This window comes from Saccoglossus kowalevskii, chromosome 16, assembly GCF_978046115.1.
Source record: "Saccoglossus kowalevskii chromosome 16, keSacKowa6.1, whole genome shotgun sequence".
Taxonomy (NCBI): domain Eukaryota; kingdom Metazoa; phylum Hemichordata; class Enteropneusta; family Harrimaniidae; genus Saccoglossus; species Saccoglossus kowalevskii.
The window spans coordinates 18,224,581-18,247,244 of record NC_140656.1 but is presented as its reverse complement, the minus strand read 5'-3'; the positions used below and the strand labels follow the sequence as shown (position 1 = coordinate 18,247,244).

At 37.5% G+C, this 22,664-nt stretch overlaps 1 protein-coding gene across 1 annotated transcript; it reads left to right on the top strand.

Annotated features, from left to right (window-relative positions):
• The first annotated feature begins 740 nt into the window (after positions 1-740).
• On the top strand, positions 741-21,105 carry LOC100377231 (WSCD family member AGAP003962-like). Its single transcript, XM_002735815.4, has 3 exons — positions 741-1,330; positions 15,638-15,883; positions 18,091-21,105. Exons 1-3 carry the CDS (start codon positions 922-924, stop codon positions 18,486-18,488), a joined length of 1,053 nt encoding a protein of 350 aa, XP_002735861.3. The 5' UTR covers positions 741-921; the 3' UTR covers positions 18,489-21,105.
• The last annotated feature ends 1,559 nt before the right edge of the window (positions 21,106-22,664 follow it).

Below are 22,664 nucleotides of genomic sequence, written 5' to 3'. Positions count from 1 at the left end.
AAGTCACGTGACCATGTTGATATTCTTTGACTTATGTTACACATGACACCACATTAAATTTGGATTATATGTAAACATCAAAAATAGCTTTGTTTCTGGGGCGCTGTAGTTGAAAGGTCAGCGCGTGTCGCGTTACAGCGTATTTTGTTCTCACAAACAAGAAAGAAATGAAAAACAAATATTAAAAAGAAATGAGAGAAAAAATGTCACGCCACAAGCCTCTCAATGCCATAAATAAATCAACCGTTCGCCTTTTTTCAATTAATATCTTGTTTTAACCAAAGAAAAAACTAGAAATCTTTTTTTTTTAAATCTATTGAAAGGACTTAAAACAATGTTTTTATCACGGTGTGATATATCAACATTGCTACCATTTCTCAACGGCATGATATAGGTATTACAATATTTATAAATATGTATTTTGCAGTGAAAATGATCAATGATATATGCATTGTCAGTTACAATTAGACTTTTTGTTGATGGTCCGCATTTTTAAAACGAATTTCTACCGCTATTTTAATATCACTATTTAAAAAAAAGAGTTGTCTTTCCTTTGAATAGATTTTTCATGTTTTTATACTATAATTGCGACGGTTGTTTCTTACATTGTCGACAATTGATAATATCGTCCGCCTCAGCCAGCAACATCTGTGTACTTCCCAAGAAATCAAATCAGACGGACATTAACAACCGTGATTATCGTCACTGAGCTGAGGGGCCTAACGGGCTCAGATGGCATAAAAACAGATCGTGCAATCGGTGAGAAGGATAATTACAGCAGACGGCCGATGCACGATGCTCCTTCTACGCTTATTCACTAAATGAAAAAGATAGGATGGTTAGCAACGGACGAAGCTATACTCGGTGTCTCAACTAAACAAACAGTGTCCGTTGGTTCTGTTTTAATGTATTTCTTCACTAATGTTGTGTCCTCGTGTGCGACCAGAACGATGTTGTCTCTTCATGACGTTGCTATTCGTGTGTTTCTACACAACGCTGCTTGTGTACATGGTATACAACTCCAACGATGACGGCGGCGGTACGGGATTAGGGTTCGGTCATGTGGACTTCAGACACCCGATGTTCTATCGCCAGAACATGATCCTAGGTGACCAGTCCCCGGGACGCGGTGGCATCGTGGCTCCACCGGGAGCCAATTTACCGGTTTCTGACAACACTATTCAGCGAGTTCTGCCGAGACATAACACAGGATACTCAGATGATTGCGTTAAACTGCACTTCTCTAACAAGCCACTGCCGTTAGTTGCTCTCGCCAGCTTCCCCGGTTCTGGCAACACATGGGTTAGGCATTTACTACAACAAGCCACGGGTAAGTACCGTCCCCATCTCACATCTTGGAATATCGTGTAGCGGGCGACTTCACAGTATAGCCGTATTTAAAATATATGTATAAGCATATATCACGAAACTGGCGTGTTACTACAGTTACAGTTATCCGTTATGGTACGGTGACTGACCCCATTGTTTGTCAAACCGGAAATTATGATTTTACGAAGCATATGGGTTTGTAAAATGGCTCTCAACAAATGCGTGACATTGTTAATAACAAAATAGTTAAATAATTTGACCCCGGTTTAAGGTTATATATATATGACGCTTATTATAAATATACCTCTAATCACACAGTGACACCACGCATTTCACCCTGTGGCTGGCCCCTGTATATCATTCACGCGTATTTTTGTTTTGAAGTGGGTAGCAGCTAGAAAGAATTTGTACGTATCATGGAGCGTATGTGTTAATAGCCAAAGTAACGCGACTGACTAAAAGCGATTATGCTCAGCACACACATACTTGGGGAAATTCAATGATGTAGTGATGTGCGTATTGTATCGCTGCCAAGCATGCATTTGTCGCTTTTTGATATACGCGACTGTCTCCATTGTAGAACGATACACACGCTCACTGAACGGATGAACAATTCTGTGGGGGTCTGTTCTGTATAATGAATCAACGTGACAAGCAGTGAATACTAAACCCTATATGAACGTCTATAACACCCCTAATCTATTAATAACTTACTGAATGAACATGAAGGGGGTCGTCCGCAAAAAATGACGTCATTTGAGGTTACCACTGTGACAGCGATCGGGTCCCAACTGCCGCTTGAAAGAGAATTCATCACGAACGGGTACAGTGTGTGTAATATGCAATTGATGTCACGGTTTGCCGCATCAACCTGAATTAATGTATTTATTGTTGTTATTCATATGCTATGATGGGCAATATTAAATACTCTAATGTCGTTCCCACCTCGTGTGCAATTTTAAACAGCGATTGGCTATCCTCGGGGGCGGACATTCGGGCATTGTCACCGCTTGGCAACTCTGGCGGTGAAAACAAAGGCCAAAAACTCGCAGAAAACGGTACTTTGGGATGGTTGTTGAGACTCCCCTGAACAGTGTAACAAGATTAGCCCTACTTGTGTTACATATATAAATTTGGTTGTTCGGGATTACTTCAAAGTTGAGTTTGTGTTGTTTTCTCGAATTTTCACCAGCTCGACCGGCGTTCCACAGCAGCGCGCACAGAGCCCATAGAAATGAATGTACAGTGGTGCGCGTCTTAGCAACGTGGAACGTCTTGTGACGTAGCTCCGCCCCTGAGGATTGCGTAGTCCAGGGTTGCAATTTGTCGCTTATACTGATCATTTGTTTGGAAAGAGTACGGAGAGTATGCGTCGACAATCGTCAACGGATCAGGTCTGTGTTGCTATGGTGTCGTGCACTGTTGTAGTAGAAAAAGCTGACAGTGCCGGTGATCAACATTAACGTAGACAGGCGTACTAAACTACCTTCATTTAGATGCAATCTGTGTTGCAAAATCCGTGGCTGAACCTGTTTATGTGCACTCTCGTATATCGATTTTAATTCAGACTAAGGCTATGAGCTCCCTTGACAATGGATTTAAACGTATCTAGGGAAGATGTCTCACATGTCCGTCAACGCACCCCAGGCCTGATGCCACACAGGGCATATCCATCAACTTTCCCCGGGCCCATGTTTTGCATTCAACATGCGAGCCGAAGTCTATAGAACATTCTTTACGGCGTTGTTACCCAACAGCTGTTCCTTCTGTCACTCAACTAGTATATACTATTCTATCTACTGCTTCAATTCACTTGTTCATTCTACTTGCAGTCCCACCGCTATACTTGTACAAATTGCTCTGATATATGGCGTGAGAGACATTATTATCTTGGCGCTACACAAACCGCTGATAAGCAGTGGGTTGCTCATTTTATGCATTTCAACTTGTTATAAAAAATTCCCGGAACATAAAGCATTTCAAGTTGGCAATCAGTGTATTTTGCTCAGCAGCTGAAAGCATTGATAGTGATACTACGCCAAGTTTGTCGAGCATTAGATGAACCAAGCGTACATGGTAATAGTTAGCAGGAGGGAGTATACGGATTAGCGATCGCATGCTACGACGAATTAAAAATATCTGTATGGCACCTGCAGTATAACATCTAAGTAAACAACTCTACTCTTATTCATATCACATTTCGCGAAATTTTATCTCTACAAATATGCACTGGAATGTGTACATTCGATGACTTTTGCCGAGAAACGTGTCTCAAACCGCGAAATGTCGTCATTATGGTAATGGATTGTTTTCCGTGTTTTCGCTGTAATGAAAATGTTGGATTCTAGGAAATGTCAAAAGCCACTCTAGCTCTTGAGCAGTAACTTGGGGGCATGTGGTGGAAGTATTCTATGTCTGATCGTTATTTAATGTCGAAACGTATTATTTTACCTTCTGTGTGTGTACTATTTAAAATTGCTTCTAATGTTGAGAGCTTAAGGGGAGTGTGCATTCGTGCTCCACCTATGACCCCCAGACAATGAACGACAGTCATATTAACTAATCATATTATATTTTAAACTCAAATTGTCTAGATATTAATGGAAACGCTGGGTTTCAAAGCCGGTAATATAATTATTTCAAAGGTAATGGAATTAGTTACTTGACGCATGAAGGTAAAATACGTGAGCCAACATTATCCATTAATCAACTCTATGATGATTAATGGATAAAACCTATGAATGAACGATGAGGTATGCATTATGATCTCGGCTATCCCCCTGCTATGTCAACGTTTGTCATTGAAGTTCAGAAACATGGCAACAATTTACAGAGCAACATTAGCTCCAGAAAAAATACCAGTGTGTATGTCATTTAGGGTCCATGGGTAAGCATTTTACAGACAAAGCCTCGCATATTACTGAGGTGAAAACGGGAAATGTGCCTTAACTTGAATAATTGAGTTTTCGTCACACTACTGTCCGTATTGTATATTCGACTACTGGGCACGGAACTGCTAAAGTCATCACAATTGTAGCATATAAATGACCCTAGTTCAATGGGTTCCGATTTGTGGCATGTGTGTTTGCATGAAAACCACTCTCTTGTAATGCGGATACCAGATAACAATCTGTCCTGTCAGGGTGTGATGGATTTCCAACATAATCGATATTTATTGCTCTGTATCCATTAGTCACATGTCACATTAGTCACATGTCACATTAGTGACGCTCCTTCGTGTGAAAGATGCACTTTAGTCAACAGCAAGATGGCAACTGTTTTTTTAAACATTATATAATTTGAACGCATTGTGCATGAATTTAAAAGGTTTATATTTTATTCCAAGTAGCATGCATGGAACACGTTCTGGTGGTTACAAATGATTTAATTAATTACTTATTTATTAAGAAAATTGGAATTTGGGTTTTGAACATTCAAGATATATGCCATGAATTCGAAGTGAGTGCAGCAGTTGTCGCTGTCTTCTCGTGCTTACATGCACTGGGTGACACAAATGGTTTGAGAGACACATTTAGTAATAAGAGACTCAGATTGAATTATAGTGGATGCCCCCCATGTGGAGAAAGATGTGTTCTCAGCCAACACCAATTTGTGTTTGAAATACGTGCATCTTTCTCCCTAGCTTCAAACCTTGTGTTTGTCACAGTCGTTTGTGTATAGACTATAGTTATGTATATATATGTTATATATATAGTTATGTATATAGTTAAGGTTGTCTATACGCAAACGACAATTTTTTTCAGACCACTGTTCTGGAACGTTTTGTTTCTCTTTATGTTGAACAATACAATTTTATGTTTGCTGATTACGCAGTTATACGCGCATTTAATTCGCATATTTTTTTAACACGATTCATTTTTAAAAGGTTGGGCTGGAATGAAAATGAGCTATATTATGTTCTGTTAAAATTACAATTTATTTTCTTGCAAACACTACATAAAACGAAAAGTTTGCGTACACGCAAAGAAGCTGTTTTAGAATACAAACTATGACGTTTGTTAGTTACTCGTATTTTGCGTGATGAACGAAAGAAAGGGGTTCTCACTTGACGCGAGGAGTTCCTACTTGAGAACACGTTCTATCGTTCATGTATATTAGCATACGATATATATATCTTTACAAATAGGTATGTTATCCCTTTTTAATTTTTTTAATACATTTTTTAATGTAGTTACCGAAACAATGTTTCATTATCCAGAGTTTCAAAACAAACAGAAAAAGGATTTCATAATTCAATGGGTCTTTTCTCCATATAACACTAAGTAATAACTCCATAATTAGCTTAAAGTAAGTAAAACGTTTATCTAAAAAAAAGTTGTCCGTGGTCGCACTTTTCCGGCATATCACCCTGTATTACAATAAACCTGTTAATGGATCAATTCAGATTAGGTCAGACATTTTGGTATTATGCATTGTATCATAATTGTTGAAACTTTAGGTGTAAGATTTTTGGTATATTTCTGAAGATGTATGGTTTAATTGCATGATGAATCGTTGATTTAAGTTTCCTGAAAATAGAAAACGTTTGTCAAAAATCGTTATTGTTTTATGCTGAACCATTCAATAGATAAGCCGTCACACTTGGCCAATTTGTTTTCTAAGGGATTAGTTTAACTACAATAGCTAAACATGCTTGTCTCGTAAAACTTGGCCAAAACCGAATATACCTAAGTCTATTGTTGCAAAGGTGACGAGTGAATCAATCCGCATTGCAAGAGAACACACTTTGCCACAAATCAAAAACCACTGACTTAGGGTGATTCTACATCTGGGATGTGTTTTGTAATTCAATACACTTTTAGTATGTGGTTGTATATCTCACAGCAAAGTCTGAGACGTTCAGACGAATATATTATTAAGAACTACAGCAAGACACCAGGATATAGACATATATATGTTACACTGCCCGTTAAATGAATCTGTGTTCTCTCTTTGTAAACTTATCTCTAATCTTACTTTTTAGTATGGGATTACGTCGGTATATCGTATCAAGTAGCAGTGTTTGTTTATTAACTATATCGGTGAAGGTGTAGGTAAACGGTGAGAACAATTCGATGAGCATAATTTGGCTATCGACATTAATCAGCAGAATTTTGCTCACCACATCAGACAATAAAGCCTTGTCGTACATGTTTACAACATTTCCCCTTGAAACAATTGATGGTCCGCACTTCGAACTAAATATCAGTCATTATTAATTATTTAAAAGTTTCTTAGTTCTTTAAAGCGTGGTTCTGAAATACATATACCACATTTATACATTGAATAAAATAAAGCGTAAACAACAAGTTTTGGATACCAATTTGTGAATGTGTGCGTTGAGGTGTCTTTATCGTAATCGCCATTACATGAACATTTTACTAGACTCGGATTCACACAACACGATTTGTTGGCGAATGTCTATTGACAATTATTCTTGTGTTGATGACTTAATATAAATATTTGCATGTAGTTTAAATAATTAATAAAGCTCATTATATAACTCCTTTAGATGCCTACCAATAGATTTATTTTTACTAGACATCACAACATTGGTCGTGTGAGTAGTTCACATTTTGAGTAGTAACAACTGTCCAATCTGGGGTAACCTGATATGCCAATATTTTCATTATTCCGCACAGATTATTGTATAGTTAGTGTCCTTTCCCCCATTCGTATTCAGTATTAGTATGAACACAATCAGATTAGAGGTGTGGTTAAATTTGTAAATACTAAATACACCCTTGAACTTGTTATTGTTATGTAACATGATCTCTCAGTGTTACTAAGTTATTCAGGCTTGTTACTTAAAATCGGCACGTTAAATATATCATGATTAAATGTTATATAGATGTCTCTTCTTACTCCATTTGATTCACGTTCAAATATATTAATAAATTGACCGTATTCTAATTTTGGGACTATTCTAGTTCAACCGGTATATACTACTATTAGTCTAATGCGATACTAGCACACTGACATTCTCGATACGATAAACCGATGTAGCGCTTATCCCCGGAATGACATTTCTGTGTATCTATTTAAATATACGTGCTTGTATTACTGAGTGCTTATCGGTGGGGTTGCCCTCGTGTTTATAATTGAATATCAAAATTTACGCATCAGCAAATTGTTTTTCTTTGTGTTGCTCATTGTGCCGCATTTTGTGTGAACATAAAGCGTACGCTGAAATAACATGATTGTAGGGTTATCCTACTTAAAATTGTCTAGTACATTGGCTAGACGTTTTCTAACTAGTCTCTCATTGCTACACGTTTTTATGACCTCACCGTGTTAACGTGGTGCAGTTTAAGGGACATTACTGTCTAATGTACGAATTAACCCTGTAACTCAGGAAACTGTAACTAATAGTATGTGACTCGTATGTATTTATACGTGGTACGGTATTTCATGTCTTCAAGCATAGCACATTACTCCCAACTGTGCCGATGAATAGATCCAGGCGTTATTCGCCCTGGGTAGCGGCACACGAGAATAGTAAGGATAATAATGGAAGTCAGCGAAAATAATGACCTCTATTTTGCTAGCTGTAAATCCTTTATATCTGTGACTCCGCTGTAACCTGTAATATCCGTGCCTTGTATTTATTGTTAATAAAATTGATGTTCTTCGAGGTGAGTGTGATGTTAAACGAACATGACTGGCAATCTATACGGTTGCTTTAGCGTGAATGTTTTTTTTTAAAGCATTAGGAGATAGGTCCCGCTTGAAGAGCATCTGTCATGGTATTTGTTTTACTGTGATTTATATCTTTGATATCATCAAATGCTAAGAATACACATGCGTAGACGGTTGATTACTTTGACTCTCTTTTATTATATCGTCGAAAGATTGATGGTATGGTTTCTCTCACGTTGAAATATGAATTGAAATATGTAGCTTCATGGGAGATCTTCTGATAGTGTTTGTCTGGGTTTTTCATCAGGAATCCGGTAACGCGAATGTCTTTAGCGATGAAGAACACCGTCTTAACTGAATAATATTAATAACAAAAGCCTTGTGGTAATTTATAAAATACATAATATTGTTTATATGTAGACATTACAATGTCTTGTCGAATATATATATGTTCGAAATGATGTGTCTAATTCACATTCAAATCGAAGCACATATACAAAGCAAAATTTGACATGTGGAAAAAAACTGTCAACAATCTGCTCTCTGATTGTTCTGAGGTGTTATGGTTGGGCAGCGCCGCACTCAGGCACAAGCTTTGCATTGAATCGCAATTCCTGGGTTTCACTTCATCGGTCTTTGCGGTGAAAAAAATACGCATGTGTCACGTGTTTCATAATTTGCAGATTATTGTACACTCTAATGTACAATGGTTAAAAGTCTAAGACGTTTTTGCCTCAGATCAAATTTCCAATCCACTTGAAATACGTTTCTCGCATTTCAGTATATGTCAAATATTTCAACTGTGTATTTAAACCTCCTAATTACAAATCGTGTTCTGTTTAACATTACTTCTTGCTTTCTAGTATAATAACATAGATGACAAGACGAATTGAGCGCTTCAGACAACCGTAAGTTATTTTTGCATCCTTAAAATACCACACGGAAACGTCATATTTTCAACTTCCATAGTCGTCGCGTCGCATCGTGTTCGATATGATGAAGCAACAGCAAAATTACCAAATTATATCTCGTGCCAGATGTATTCAACCTTATAAATACATATCTATTTTGGTATTGAATAAGCTTAGCCACCCTATTACAACAACGTAATCAAATCTAATCCCGGCCCATAACTTTCCAGTAAATCCGTTACATTACTAAATTATTTCTCGTAATGGATCAATGCTGGAGTATAGTGTGTTGATTTTATCTTCTTATCAATTCCATTACTATGATGCACTGCGGCCTAATCCAACCTTCCAGTAAGGATACATGACGTGGATGCGCAGACATTCTTATTTTGGAATTTTACACGCACATTATTCTACTTACTATTTTTTTTTCTACTTTGTTTATACCACAGGGGCCTGACGATCTATTCGTCTCAATGCATGGACGTCTATGGAACCGAGCGACTATGTCCCGGTACAGAACCTTGTCCTTGCTCAAAATAATAGAAATTATAGAATTAAAACAGTTTAGTAATGTAAAGCAAGCATATGTTATTAAATTTAATCATCACGCTCCGAACCACGAAAATCACTAATACTTGTTTCCGGCAGATCAGCTTGCACTATATACTAGTATAAGACAATGGAGGAAACAAAATGTGCACACATTTTTCTAGCAGCCGAAAATCACACCTCAAAATACAAAATACCTTGTCCAAACCAGTTACGAGTGCTTACAAGACACTGAACTATCGTAAAATGTTGTTCGATTACATTTTTCCAGATTTTACGCATTTATGACGAAATTTGACAATTTCTATTCTCTGTGATACCAGCCTTCGGGTTGTGTCAATCTGCGCATGCGTGCACGCCCTCAAACGCCAGGACTACATTTCCTTTCTTTGTTGCCAGAGTTTGAAATTCTCAACTATGCACAATCATTTATATACACAATTCTTTATTGTCTTACCTGATTTTCTCAATTTAGTTGAAATATCAAACAGGATGCTTCAGATTTATCTCGAATGATTATGAATAGTTGAGAACTCTGACTAAAAAAAAGGAAATGCAGTCCTGGCGTTTGAGGGCGTGCACGCATGCGCAGATTGACACAACCTGAAGGCTGGTATCACAGAGAATAGAAATTGTCAAATTTCGTTATAAATGCGTAAAATCTGGAAAAATATATGATTTATATGTAATCGAACAACATTTTGCGATAGTTCAGTGTCTTGTGAGCACTCGTAACTGGTTTGGACAAGGTATTTTGTATTTTGAGGTGTGATTTTCGGCTGCTAGAAAAATGTGTGCACATTTTGTTTCCTCCATTGTCTTATAGTGCAAGCTGATCGGCCGGAAACAAGTATTAGTGATTTTCGTGGTTTCGGAGCGTGATGATTAAATTTAATAACATATGCTTGCTTTACATTACTAAACTGTTTTAATTCTATAATTTCTATTATTTTGAGCAAGGACAAGGTTCTGTACCGGGACATAGTCGCTCGGTCCCATAGACGTCCATGCATTGAGACGAATAGATCGTCAGGCTCCTGTGGTTTATACACTGCGTTATGCTGCTCCCTACTGAAAGCATTCCGATTAAGCAACCACGGAGATGTGTGAGATGTTCCCCTAGTGAATATGACGATGGTTCATCACGAGAGAGAATGATGATAGCAATTTATTTTCAAATTAAAAACAAACATTAACGTTCGTTTTTTTCCGGTTATTGCAAGGCCACACAATTCCCGTGCCGTCAAGGTGTTTGTTGTTTTCGTAACAACGTAAAGATAATCAACAATACAATTGAGTTGTATCTTTTTCAACCAAAGTATTGTGTAACGCACATTATATGGACCTTCAGGCAAATGTCACTTTTATGTGATACAATGTAACAATATTGAAGATCGGACTGTCTCATTGAAATCGATACATCGGTGGGTTTTTATTTTTGTTTTTTTAAATTGCCAAGGGCATGTTTTAATTGTCTTTCCCGAGGGAGCCGAGGATGGACAAATAAATTGGCTTTCGAGACGCACGCTTCCGATAATTGGAAATTGTAGTTGTGTATCGATCGATGATTAGCGATAGAATTCTGTTAATGCCTTTGCTATAATGAAAAGGTCATATCAATTCGTTTACAATGTTCATCGTTCATCAGCGGCTAATTCAGCTTCTTTCACTGTCAGTACTTTACTGGGTTGGTTGTTACAAGCATGGAGTATCTACCTCGTATTGTAAAAGTGTAAAGAGTGATGTCGATTACAGTATTCGCGGGTGACGCTTATTTTTCTCTTCTGTGTCACAATTAACGGAATGTGATACCTGCCAGTCTAACAAGGGTAACTTGTCAGGAATTAGTCATCGGTTGTCTCCGGGCTATAGCGACCATTAGACAAATTGATTGGACGGCTTGCAACCTTTTATTTTAAATTGGGTTCAAAACGTTCAATTTGTTTTCCTCTAATTGAAGATTTGGTTCAGGGTATAGATACAGTTTTATGTGCACTCGGAGCCCTAACATTATGCATTTTTTTATATTTAGTTTTAGCTTCACGCGATTAATATGCTGAATCTACGCCACAATCGTCCCTTAAAAAAATGCCACTTTTAATAACACAGTGAAATTCTTTTGTCGGTTCATTTAGTGGTGTGTATTTATTTACAAATGCTATACGGCGTGTAGTATTTTTCTTTCAACTGTTTACCCAATGTATTTATTTTTTGCATTTTATGTAGTCTTGTCTATGTAGGATGTATTTTAATTCAAGAAGTCTGTAGGTGTGGACGATCCAGTAGGATTTACAAATACATATACACGGACTGCAACAAATTAAGGAATATAGATGTAGGCGGTTTATTTATCTATAAACTGCGGCCAGGAGTTCGTGCTTTTCAGATGTTTTAATATATTATAAGCGAATCGGCGTCAAGTCATGCAAACACCGAGACTAGGGTGGTTGTCTACGCCCTACAACGTGCGTTTGAATATCATGTACACAAGTTAGTTGCTCATTTCATGTTGCCAAGAACAACGTACCCGAACAATCAATCACAGTGGGTGGCGTGATGAGGTTTTCTGGGCCATATACATTTACTTTTAATTGGAGATATCCGTTCGTGTTCTCATAGTAACCTGAAATGTTACAAAAGATGTTGGTTGGATGTCTGTGCTTTATATAATACTGTAATACATCGATTGCAAAAATAATGGAATTCGTTCGTAAGTGAAACGACGTAAAGACGTGTTTGAAAGTTTTACTAACGCGTTGGAATAGTTGCCACGCATTTGAACATTTTTTGTTCTCGCTTAACGCAGCAACATTGTAGCGCGCGTGCGTAGAAATAGCATTACGTCATTTGAACGCAAACGACCACAAAGGCACGAATACTATTTGCTCGCATTTCGAGCTGTTATATGTCACTAGATTATGAGTAATAGACTAATACTAATACTAATACTAATAAAAATAATAATAACAAGTTTATTACGAGAATGTTGCAAATTAGGCACTTAGGCCGTGCGGGATCACATTGTCCTCTGCCACACGTTAGTCTATACTGCCTTTACAGTAATATTGTGCGTTGACACTTGGGATCGCACAAATGATACTCCGAATTCTATATTTAAACTTAAACTTCAGCGCAGTAATGAGGCAATGTTTACAGACTGATAACAGGGCCTGTAGACAATATTACTGAATCAATTTAGTAAGTGCGTATTGGGTTAATGGAATTCATTAAATATACATTGTGTATTGGGGCGACTATTTGATTTTTGTGCACGCCAATCAATACATTGAAAATGACTGTTATGATCTTGGGGAATTCTTCCAATCCTTTTCTCTTTATGGTTTACCGAATAACAACCAAAATCAGCCTTCAGATGCATCCAATTAATTGCATATACATGACTTTGTGATACACACCTTTATAGATCGCGATCTTGAAGTCAACAATACTCATTTCCATTAATTAGAAATTTGTAACGCACAAATAAGGTTGATAAACGTCAGTCAAACCTTGGATTTTAATCAAGGCACAATCACTTAACACGAGTCGTGTTCGATATGGCTCCAATGCCACTGGCGGATCCAGAAATTCGGTGAGAAACGCGCTCCTATTGACGTGGGCTGGGTGGGCTGGGTTTGTCAATTGATTTGTCATTTTTGTTTGCGGGCTGAAAGGCGCCTTGCGACGTACAAAACTCGTAATACGCTATACAATGATGATGATGTCGCTTTGATATGTAATATACGACTGAGTTCCGTGCTGAATATCATTACATTGCATTTTATTTTGTCGATGGTTGATTGTCTTGATGATTGCCATGATTATTTCATGACTTACTTGCGATTGTTCACTCTGTAATTTATTTTCACCATATAGGTAATGTACATTTTATACATACAAAAAACAGTTGCGCCGTGACCTAACTATATTCCACTTTCTTTCGATGTTATCTCGAACGACATGGGTCCTGGAAATTGATGCTTGATATAGATACAAAGAATATTGACTAAGTGGATGGGCAATGCGTGACAAATTAGATAACGTGGCACGTGTATAACAACAGCAATTTATCAAGTGGTAATTAAAATTACAGCCACGTCTACCAACATATAAACATGAAACGCAATTCGAACATGCAACTCGACGCGCTCCCCGCTAAGCCACCTTGCCCTGTCCGAAGAAAAGGGCAGATTGGAAAAGCGTGTAGTGAATGCGCTCTTACAGTGCCTTAGATGGACATGCGCGATTCGAATCTTCGACGTCAGTAACAACGTACAGAATTACTAGAGTTCTACACATATACAAAGCCTGGTATATCCACGGTCAGTAAGATCTACCCAGCTACGAACTTTCTTGGGGATAAATCTGTCCATTCCACTGAAGAACACCTGAGTGAAAGTAGTCAAAAATACAGACATATACGAACATGTAATATGAAACACGTGTAATATATAACATATTTATGGGGGTGTTGAGTTACATATTCCATGACCGTTGAAATATGTGTTTAGTCGTATGATGTTATTCGTATCTGTACATATATTTTTAATATTATATAATTATATGGTATTTGTCTTTATTGACTGGCATTCAAACCACGTTACCTTATGTTCTTTGACATGGTTAAGACTGTACTACTGTTAGATCCGGGTAAATATAAAAGATATTCTGTAATTGTCACAACATAAATAATGATCACCTCATCCAATACTGATTCACTGAGTAAATCCGGCTTATAAATTTTTCCAATGAGTGTATCGTTACAATGCACGAAAGAGTGTCCATTAAAACGCGTTAAGAGCGGTGGGAATGTAATTGATGTCGTCAGTGCAACATGCTATGGGTAATAAACACGCCAGGGGAATTCGAATTCTGAATTCGGAATGCTGATTCAATCTACGCCTGTCGAATCTGCATTCTTACAATTTACTTTCATTCAACTCCCAGGTTTAGTGTTTTCACAATCTAGTAATCACACTAATACATAACCATGTTTTAGCAATCACCCTTACGTCATTAGCAAAATTGAATTGGGATGCCCCTTAATAGAAAAGCATAGAGTTACAACAAATCATGTGTCGTGTTCCAACAATGTATGCCTTTGACTCGATCACTGTATGTTAAATTCAATACAATTGGCTTTGTTAAAATAGGCTATGCTATGCGTATTTCATTTTCCTTGCTGGCAAGAACCATGGTGTACATTCGATGGTAAACATGAAACAAATTTCTGAAACAAATGAATAATGACATTTGGAAGAGCTATTGAATAATTTCTCAGTGTTTGAATTACTCTTAATTTCGTGTTTTTTGGGGGGAGGGCATTGGAACTGTGTGGGATTTTGAGTATGTTTGAAACACATTTCTGAAATTATCTCTGACGAGTCTTGGTATATTAAAAGGTTGTTAGGCATGCATAACTAATTAATTCGTTTGGGTGTATGGGTGTCTAAGTTTTGTGGGTGGGTGAAGTAGCTGTAATATACGTACACTCATCGTTGCATCTCGTACGAATAGGTAGATGCACATTGCAACACGCAGATGAAAGCATAGCGATCAAAGACCGAGTCACGGTGGCGGGGTCGAAACATCACGGAGCGATTTTTCAATTGACTAAATTCATCGCTACGGTCATCCCCAGTGGCAAATTCGTGATTATTCTTGAATTAATGAAGATAATCAAGAACATATGAATACAGCTAATTGAGGTCGTCGCAAGGCCCAAACTACATAGACGACAGCTGATTAAATCTGTACCCTCAGCGTTCCTGAGGTCCACAGTCCATATTTGCAAATTACGCTTGTGATTATTTACTAGCGCCATCAGACTGCACTCCCTTATTGATGCTGATATTTATGTATTTTTAAGATCATTTCTCATAGGCTTCCTGAAACAATATTACTCTGGTTACTCCTAGTATTGCCGAATACAGCACGCAATGCCTTGCTCCAAATCTATATAGAACACATAATAACACGTTTTAGACATTTGTTGATATTGTCTGGACCAATTGTGACGGGCGAGAATTGTCATTAGTGTAGGTTTGCTCACTGCAGATACCTTGCTGAGATGTCAGTTGTTTATGAAGGTCCTTCAGTTTTACATCTGGTCTCCGGGACCTACCAGTCAGTTATCATTGCTTTGTATGGACAGATGCATACATTCGTGCCAATACCTTTATTCATATTGTTTGGGTTTTTTGCAGGTATTTACACAGGTAGTATATATAACGATAAAAGTTTGAAACGTGAAGGTTTCGATGGAGAAGGTTTTACAGATAACTCCGTGATTGTTGTCAAGACGCATGAATGGGATAATCACACTTTGTCCAAATACCAGAAGGCCGTATTAATTGTGCGGGACCCGTTTGACGCTATACGATCCGAGTTCAACCGCCACTATGGCGGCCATCGAGGAGTCGCTGCTAAATCCAAATACACCACAGGAAAGAGTAAGTGATTGAGACATAAATAAACATTGGATAGAAATGTTAAACTATGCTTTTTCGTTACAACCGGATATTAAAGTTTTAGTTTAACTTTCGTGCCACTTCAAATATTTGAGTTCACACTACTGCTGCTACCTCCCGTCAAACTCTCGTGTATGAGAAGTTTACCCAAAACTAAACATATCCTAAATTAGTTTTTATATTAGTGTATTTGACCAATAAATCAATTAGCAACGTTCTGTTATGTGAAACAAAGCTATAGTATTGTTTGTATCGATGCAATAAATGACAGTCTCCATAGAACAAAACGTAAAAGCACTTATTTTAACCTATTTCTGAAATTCCAAATTTCAAAACGGTCGTCGTTACTTTATTTCCCGCTAACATTTTTTCTCTTATTAGAAATCAACATAGTGGAGTTTTGATAAATTTGGGATATTTTTATTTAAGAGTAGAGTTTCTTTGACTTGAATACACGATTGCATGCAGTTCTAACTCACAAACTGTATAATAATACAATGCATATTTCGAACATTAAACAACGACATGAAATAGTTAATACAATAATGTAGTCCAATTATTTATACGCACATCGAAGGTGGCAGGTAAATATTTCGAAAAAGTGCGGAAGTCTTCCTGCTCACGTCACATCCGCCATAATTGACCTTACCAGGATCTTGTTGCATATCAAAGCCAGGTAAAGGTGTCGGTGTAACCAATTTATTCTTTTTTTCTGATCCAAAACGTGAAATTATAGTTAGATATACAGTCAGTCACCTCTGTGTACATCGATCACCGCGTAAGATGAATAAAATTTCTCTTAAGGTAGCGGGACTATTATTTGCATACTTGTTTTCATCTTCCAGTTGTAACTAAATGACTACAAATAGACCCAGGAAAGTATATATTTTTAGAATCGCCAGACTTCAAGCTTTTCACAAGTGTATTTTGCATGCCCGTAAATGCATTCTACGACGCGTTACTCAATCAAAGGTGAAAAATTACTTTTTCTGTAAAAAAAATAATTACGCATTTATGCTGGCGATAAGAAGTATTTTTTTCACTTTTCCTAGTTGTTCAATAGTCAGGTAATGTGAATGTGTCTGGTCAGTTTTATTCAAGCAACGTGTTTTAAAAAATAGTGTGCTGAATTTCAATTACTGTTTTAGTCGCATTGCCCCCAACTCAAACCACAACTTGTTGGTAACGTCCATGAAGTAACAGCAAAGATTTTCAAGCTTGTTTATCGGCACAATCAATTTGTTTTCCCATCAAGGTCTGTTTTAACATGTGTAGGGACATCCAAATGTGTAAGACTATTGGAAACCAAAAAAATAAAGGAATGGGATAGCTATAATTGGATAAATTCGGCATATGAAAACACCAAAATCAATGATTTTTTTTTTCAGTGGCTGTGTGACCTTGTGTCTAACGCATTCATATGCAAATGACTAATCTGTGAAACAAACAGGGGCGGAGACAAACCACTCAAATGTTTGGAAACACCCATTGTGTGTCAGATAGCTACTGATAACACATGCTAACATTGCTTTGTCTTGAGTTTATCTTTGAAACTTATAGGCACACAGATTAAACCTGTGTTGCTGATTTTGGAAAACACTACTGAGGCCAACTTGCTTCCCTTCAGAAAATCTACATTTTAACCAACTTACATGACATTCTATATTATGTTGACTTTATCACATGAAAGTTTATAGTGCATTTCATCAATTAATAAATAAATGTGAAAATCATAATTTTCAACACAAATAATAGTCTCGCTACCTTAAAGTTTCATGCCCACTTTGTGTTATATGAAGAACAACTCTTAACGATTATTGTGATGACCAAGACTAATGATAAAATAATTGGTTTGGCAACAAATCCTGGATATTGCCGCACAAATATAATTTTCATTTTTGTGCGCAGTCAATGTCACTTTAATCCATATTCAAGTTCTGAAAAATAGTTTGACTTAATGTACATTGCGTGTGGACATCAAGACTATGGTCACTAACACAGGATTGGCTGCATAAACTTTGAAAACACGAAGATGTAAATAATACATATTGTTTGTCTACATACAAAACCTTTAGATTTATCTGAGAATGTCTCATTGTCTTATACAAGCAAATGTGCAATATTTTATCCTATTGTCTCCTTGATGAAATTACAACTTACATTTTTCTGCTTCATTGCTCTTTTCTCAGTTTGGCAAGATTTTGTATATGGAAAGGCACAGTCGTGGACAAATACGGTAATAGAATGGTTAAAATTCCGTGGACCTCTGCTGTTAGTCAGATACGAAAATATGAAATCGAACTCCATGGGGGAACTCGTTCGAATTCTCAAGTTCTTGGGGCATGACGTGACTAAGGAACGCCTTCAATGTGTTAGTCGCAACTCGCAGGGAAAATTTAAGCGAATCGCGAAGGACTATCTAGATTTCAATCCATATACAGCCGATATGGTGGAAACGATAACTATATATAAACAGACAGTGGATATGGCCATACAGTTATACACGCTACAACAGTGCCAGGAGAATAAGGACACCAGTTTTTTCCAGATAAATTGTACTGAGATATACATGAAATACAGCAGCTAAATCTTAATGGTGATCAGATGTTGCAACATTCATTATTTACATCGCCCATTCAAACATTTGCTAGATATTTCATGTGGTACAGCCTATACCGGAGCATATATTCAGGGTGGTATACTTGCAGGGACGTGGTTCTGGTTAGGCGTTATATTGATCTCATACTGTTCAAGCAGACAATTCATTCCTATAATATATTTTACAATCGATATGTGTTATGAGATTTTATGCGACACACTGTGCGTTTACGTCGCGCCCTCTAGCGACAAACCGCGTACGTGACGCCATATATGTCGTAGATGGGTGAAAGCGTTGTAATTGAAAGCGACAACTCTTTTGTTTGGTTGTGTAGTCGTTAGTCAATTAAAATCAGTCAATTCTCCCAAAACAGTTTTAGAGCGACTATGAATCAAAACGATATCGACATCACATTACGTCACAGATGCTCTTCGTCGCTAGAGGGTGCGCGACATGGAGGACATATATGTTGCATATAATTATCTTATATATATATATATATAACTCATTCAGACGTGGCTGTTCTCCGGTCAAAGGTCAAATCATTCCAGCTATTTTCATCGAATTATGTAGAATTGTTAATCAGTGGGAATTGTTAATTTCAGTTGCAACTCAAGTAAAGCGCCAGCATAGTCGTCGCGCGTGTACAATCTATCGTTTAGAATTCGAGCGCGTTGTGCGATGGCTGTGGCATGTTACCCTGGACTGTGAATGTGCTCTGCAGATGATGTTAGTCTAATTCCCTCCACGTTATTATTGCACTGCACGCTGTGTATATTCTTCGGAAATTTGGAAGCGCAAGCCTTCTTGTTAAGAAGCCCAAATTTACCATATGTCGCTACAATTCGAAAATATATCGTAGCACGAGCACGTGTAGTTAACAGGAATTCGACATTTTAGTTCAATAGATTTGATTACTATAACAAGTATGACAGCGTGTTTAATGATTGCGACCACCAAGGTCAAACAAGGTCAAGTAATGTTAATGCGTCTGCCATGGTACTTTTCATATCATAAACAATAGCGTAGGCAGTAACAATTCTCAGGAGTTTTGTTTTTTGCCGAATGAGTTAGATTTCTCGAATCTGTAATCCTGATTCTTCTGAAATACTGCGTGAGTAGTAGGGTTGTTCCGAAATATAATACTCTACGTGTCAAAGCATGTATTACGTGTTTTATTTTAAATATATTTTTATGAACTTTTGCTAACCAATTTTACAAAAAAATATCTCAACTGAGAAATAACGTCATAATCTAACTACAAGTCAAAGAACGCGTGGCGTTAGGCCAACAAACCGACGACCGAAAACCTTCTGAAAATACATGATTATATCAGTGAGAGAAAGATGGACCTCAAGATGGATGTACAAGTGGATGAATGGGTTGCTGTTGTCAAGGGAACTTCGAATGTTGTAATACAATCATACACATTTCATATCCAGATTCATAATACCAAACTCAAGAGGACGAACACAAAACAATATACATCTAACTAAAGTCGGCACAATTCTGTTTTAAGCCTTTGACACGTTAAGTAATATGTATACTGTAATTAGTACAACAGCTAATGGGTTTGCGGGATATCCGCCTTGCCAACAACAACCGAGCATCACCGAGCAGGTTCGCAGCTTCGGTTTTGATTGAGTAATCAGTATCTTAGGGTGTGATCAGGTCACCTTAGCCACGGTTTTAGTAACCGTGCCTTAGCTATACCTGTCGTTGTACCTGCTTAGATGCGAACTAGTAATTCATCGCATTATTATTCGCTGCCCTTATAAATCACTGAGTTATATTTCAAAGGCATTGGTACCCAATAGCTTAATAGAAATTCAGGAATGTATGGACGTTCGGTTCAAGTTTTCTCTAATGACCCCCCCCCCGACCACATCAATCATGTATAATTAATTCAATCCATGACACAAATGCACAAATATGTTATGTTGTACAATGTTAAAGCCGACATTATAGTTAGAGCGGGAGAGTCGTCACCTGCGCACGCGCGGGAATTGAGTCTCAAGCGATGATGACAACACGCGCCAAGAACGCAAAGGCTCATGGGTAGACGCTTGTTTGTAAACAATGACACGCTGTGGCCACCTGACGCATGCGTATGTAACGACTCCCCCGCTTTAACGAGTCATGTATTCGACAATGAGTGCATATGCTTTGCAATAACTTTTTCGTTGATTAGTAAATTGATTAGTAAATTGTTTGTTTTTTTAATGTGAAACCTTCCCTGACTTTACAAATGACTCTATTGTGGAAGAGTGTAGTGTTACAGTAGTAAAATGAATTTCAACGAGCGCAGTGATTTGTATTGGAGATGACACATTCATGACCGTGTGATCTGGCGACGTGCGACACATAAATCTGTTCCAGTGTCTAGAATACGTGATTTGACCTGGTAGTTGAAGTATATCAAATTATCAAATCAATATATAATGTCACATGATGTATCATAGTCATTTTGAATGTTTAATGAATGTTTGTTTCATCCATTATTTATTCATTTGTGTTGTTAATTTCATTCCTCGCTGCCTCGTATAGGCCATACGTTGAATATAAATTCTGTTCTAAGAATAAAACCTGTTTAATCAAGTGGTAATTGGGGGTGAGAATAGATTGCGTGATAACATGTGTGTTTAGTTTCGTGAAAAATAACCCACAAAATCGAATGTCCAAGCAATTGAAATTACGGTTGTTTTCAAATCGAAAATGCAATTGTTGACTGAAACGGCAGAAGACGACGGACAACCACTTTTATGGACAGCTCCGCTCTGTCATCTACGAATACTTCTAGCCCAGGATGGAAATAAACATCGAGTTAGCTGTTCTTAATGCGCAGCACAAACTCATAAATTGCGCATCGACTCCTTAGGTTGCCAACATTTCTTTGTATCAGGAAATTTTCAACTGATCCGAGTCGAGATCAGCATTTTTCTCCCGATCAGATATCTTCCCCTGATGTGAAAATAATCTCCGGTTTAGAGAATTTTTTTTTTTTTAGTATTTACGTGACATTCTCGTATTCTATACATGTCTTTCGGGTGTTGTTTTGTACAACTAAGCATTCCGTTTTGTAAGATTAGTTTGTTAATTTTGATCTGTGCGATCGTGAATCTGGCGTCCTGACATTTCAATCGCACCAGTAACAGCATCGCGTATAAAACAATTGCTATAAATAACATCGTAATTACTTCCCATGCAAATAATTGTACAAAATGACACATTACTAAGTAGATAGAGTCGAAAGCAACGTATGTCTTCATTACATGGCGATTACTTAATTAGGATACATGGTTCGAATATCTTACAGGATCTTCGGATAAAAATATAACCTAGCCGGAGAATTGATTACGTACTGTTTTCAAGGATTGTACATGAAAATAACAATTTACAGGGAAAACGCAATGAAATAGACTATCACTCTGCAAGTTTACTGCAATATTAACCTATGTCTGGGCGTTTATTGACAACTGAACTTACTGCATACGAGGCAATATCCGTTGCAATAATGTAAATTATATATCGGATGTTTGACGGGGAAACGTCAGTGGCGACTCCCATTCTCTTTCACCGGTATACTTACATAGCCTCGAGTAACTACTTATCGATAATGAAAACATGCCACACCACGGCGGTAACCATGGTAATACACATGTGTAACTGATTTCGGATTTTGACGGTTAGTTGACAAAAATTTTAGAGAACGCGACCGCGCAAGAAGCTGTTATGTCATTGTGTACTGGCATTAAACCCTTAGTTGTAACGTGATACGAGTTCGCCACGTCGCCATTGTGAAGCGTAGTACTCTCCCCGCTAATTCTCAGTCCGCCGCCTCGTGTCATTGCCTTTTAAAATTTGTTAATGAGTTATACGAAGGGGTTTAAACGTTTGATTGAAGTGCATTTTATCGAAGATGGCATGTTAGGTAAAGAAATACGCTTATTAAAATTCGAATTTGTAAACGTTCACAAGTACTCCATATGTATATTCAATGTAACATGCACAATTGCTGCGAGGTATCGTAAAAATCGCATCCTATTCTTAGGGATGAATAAAAAAAAAACGTGGGCGTACATCTTTCTTTGAACGTTCCACTTGCTGTACATATTATACTTACCACAAAGGAGTGATTGTAACGAACAGCTTGAATCGCTGGCA

Excerpts from the sequence above, each read along its gene's own strand:
- LOC100377231 (XM_002735815.4), top strand. The coding sequence starts at position 922 with ATGTTGTGTCCTCGTGTGCGACCAGAACGATGTTGTCTCTTCATGACG. Across the intron at positions 1,331-15,637 it reads TTTACTACAACAAGCCACGG|GTATTTACACAGGTAGTATA; the intron begins GTAAGTACCGTC and ends GGTTTTTTGCAG. Across the intron at positions 15,884-18,090 it reads CAAATACACCACAGGAAAGA|TTTGGCAAGATTTTGTATAT; the intron begins GTAAGTGATTGA and ends CTCTTTTCTCAG.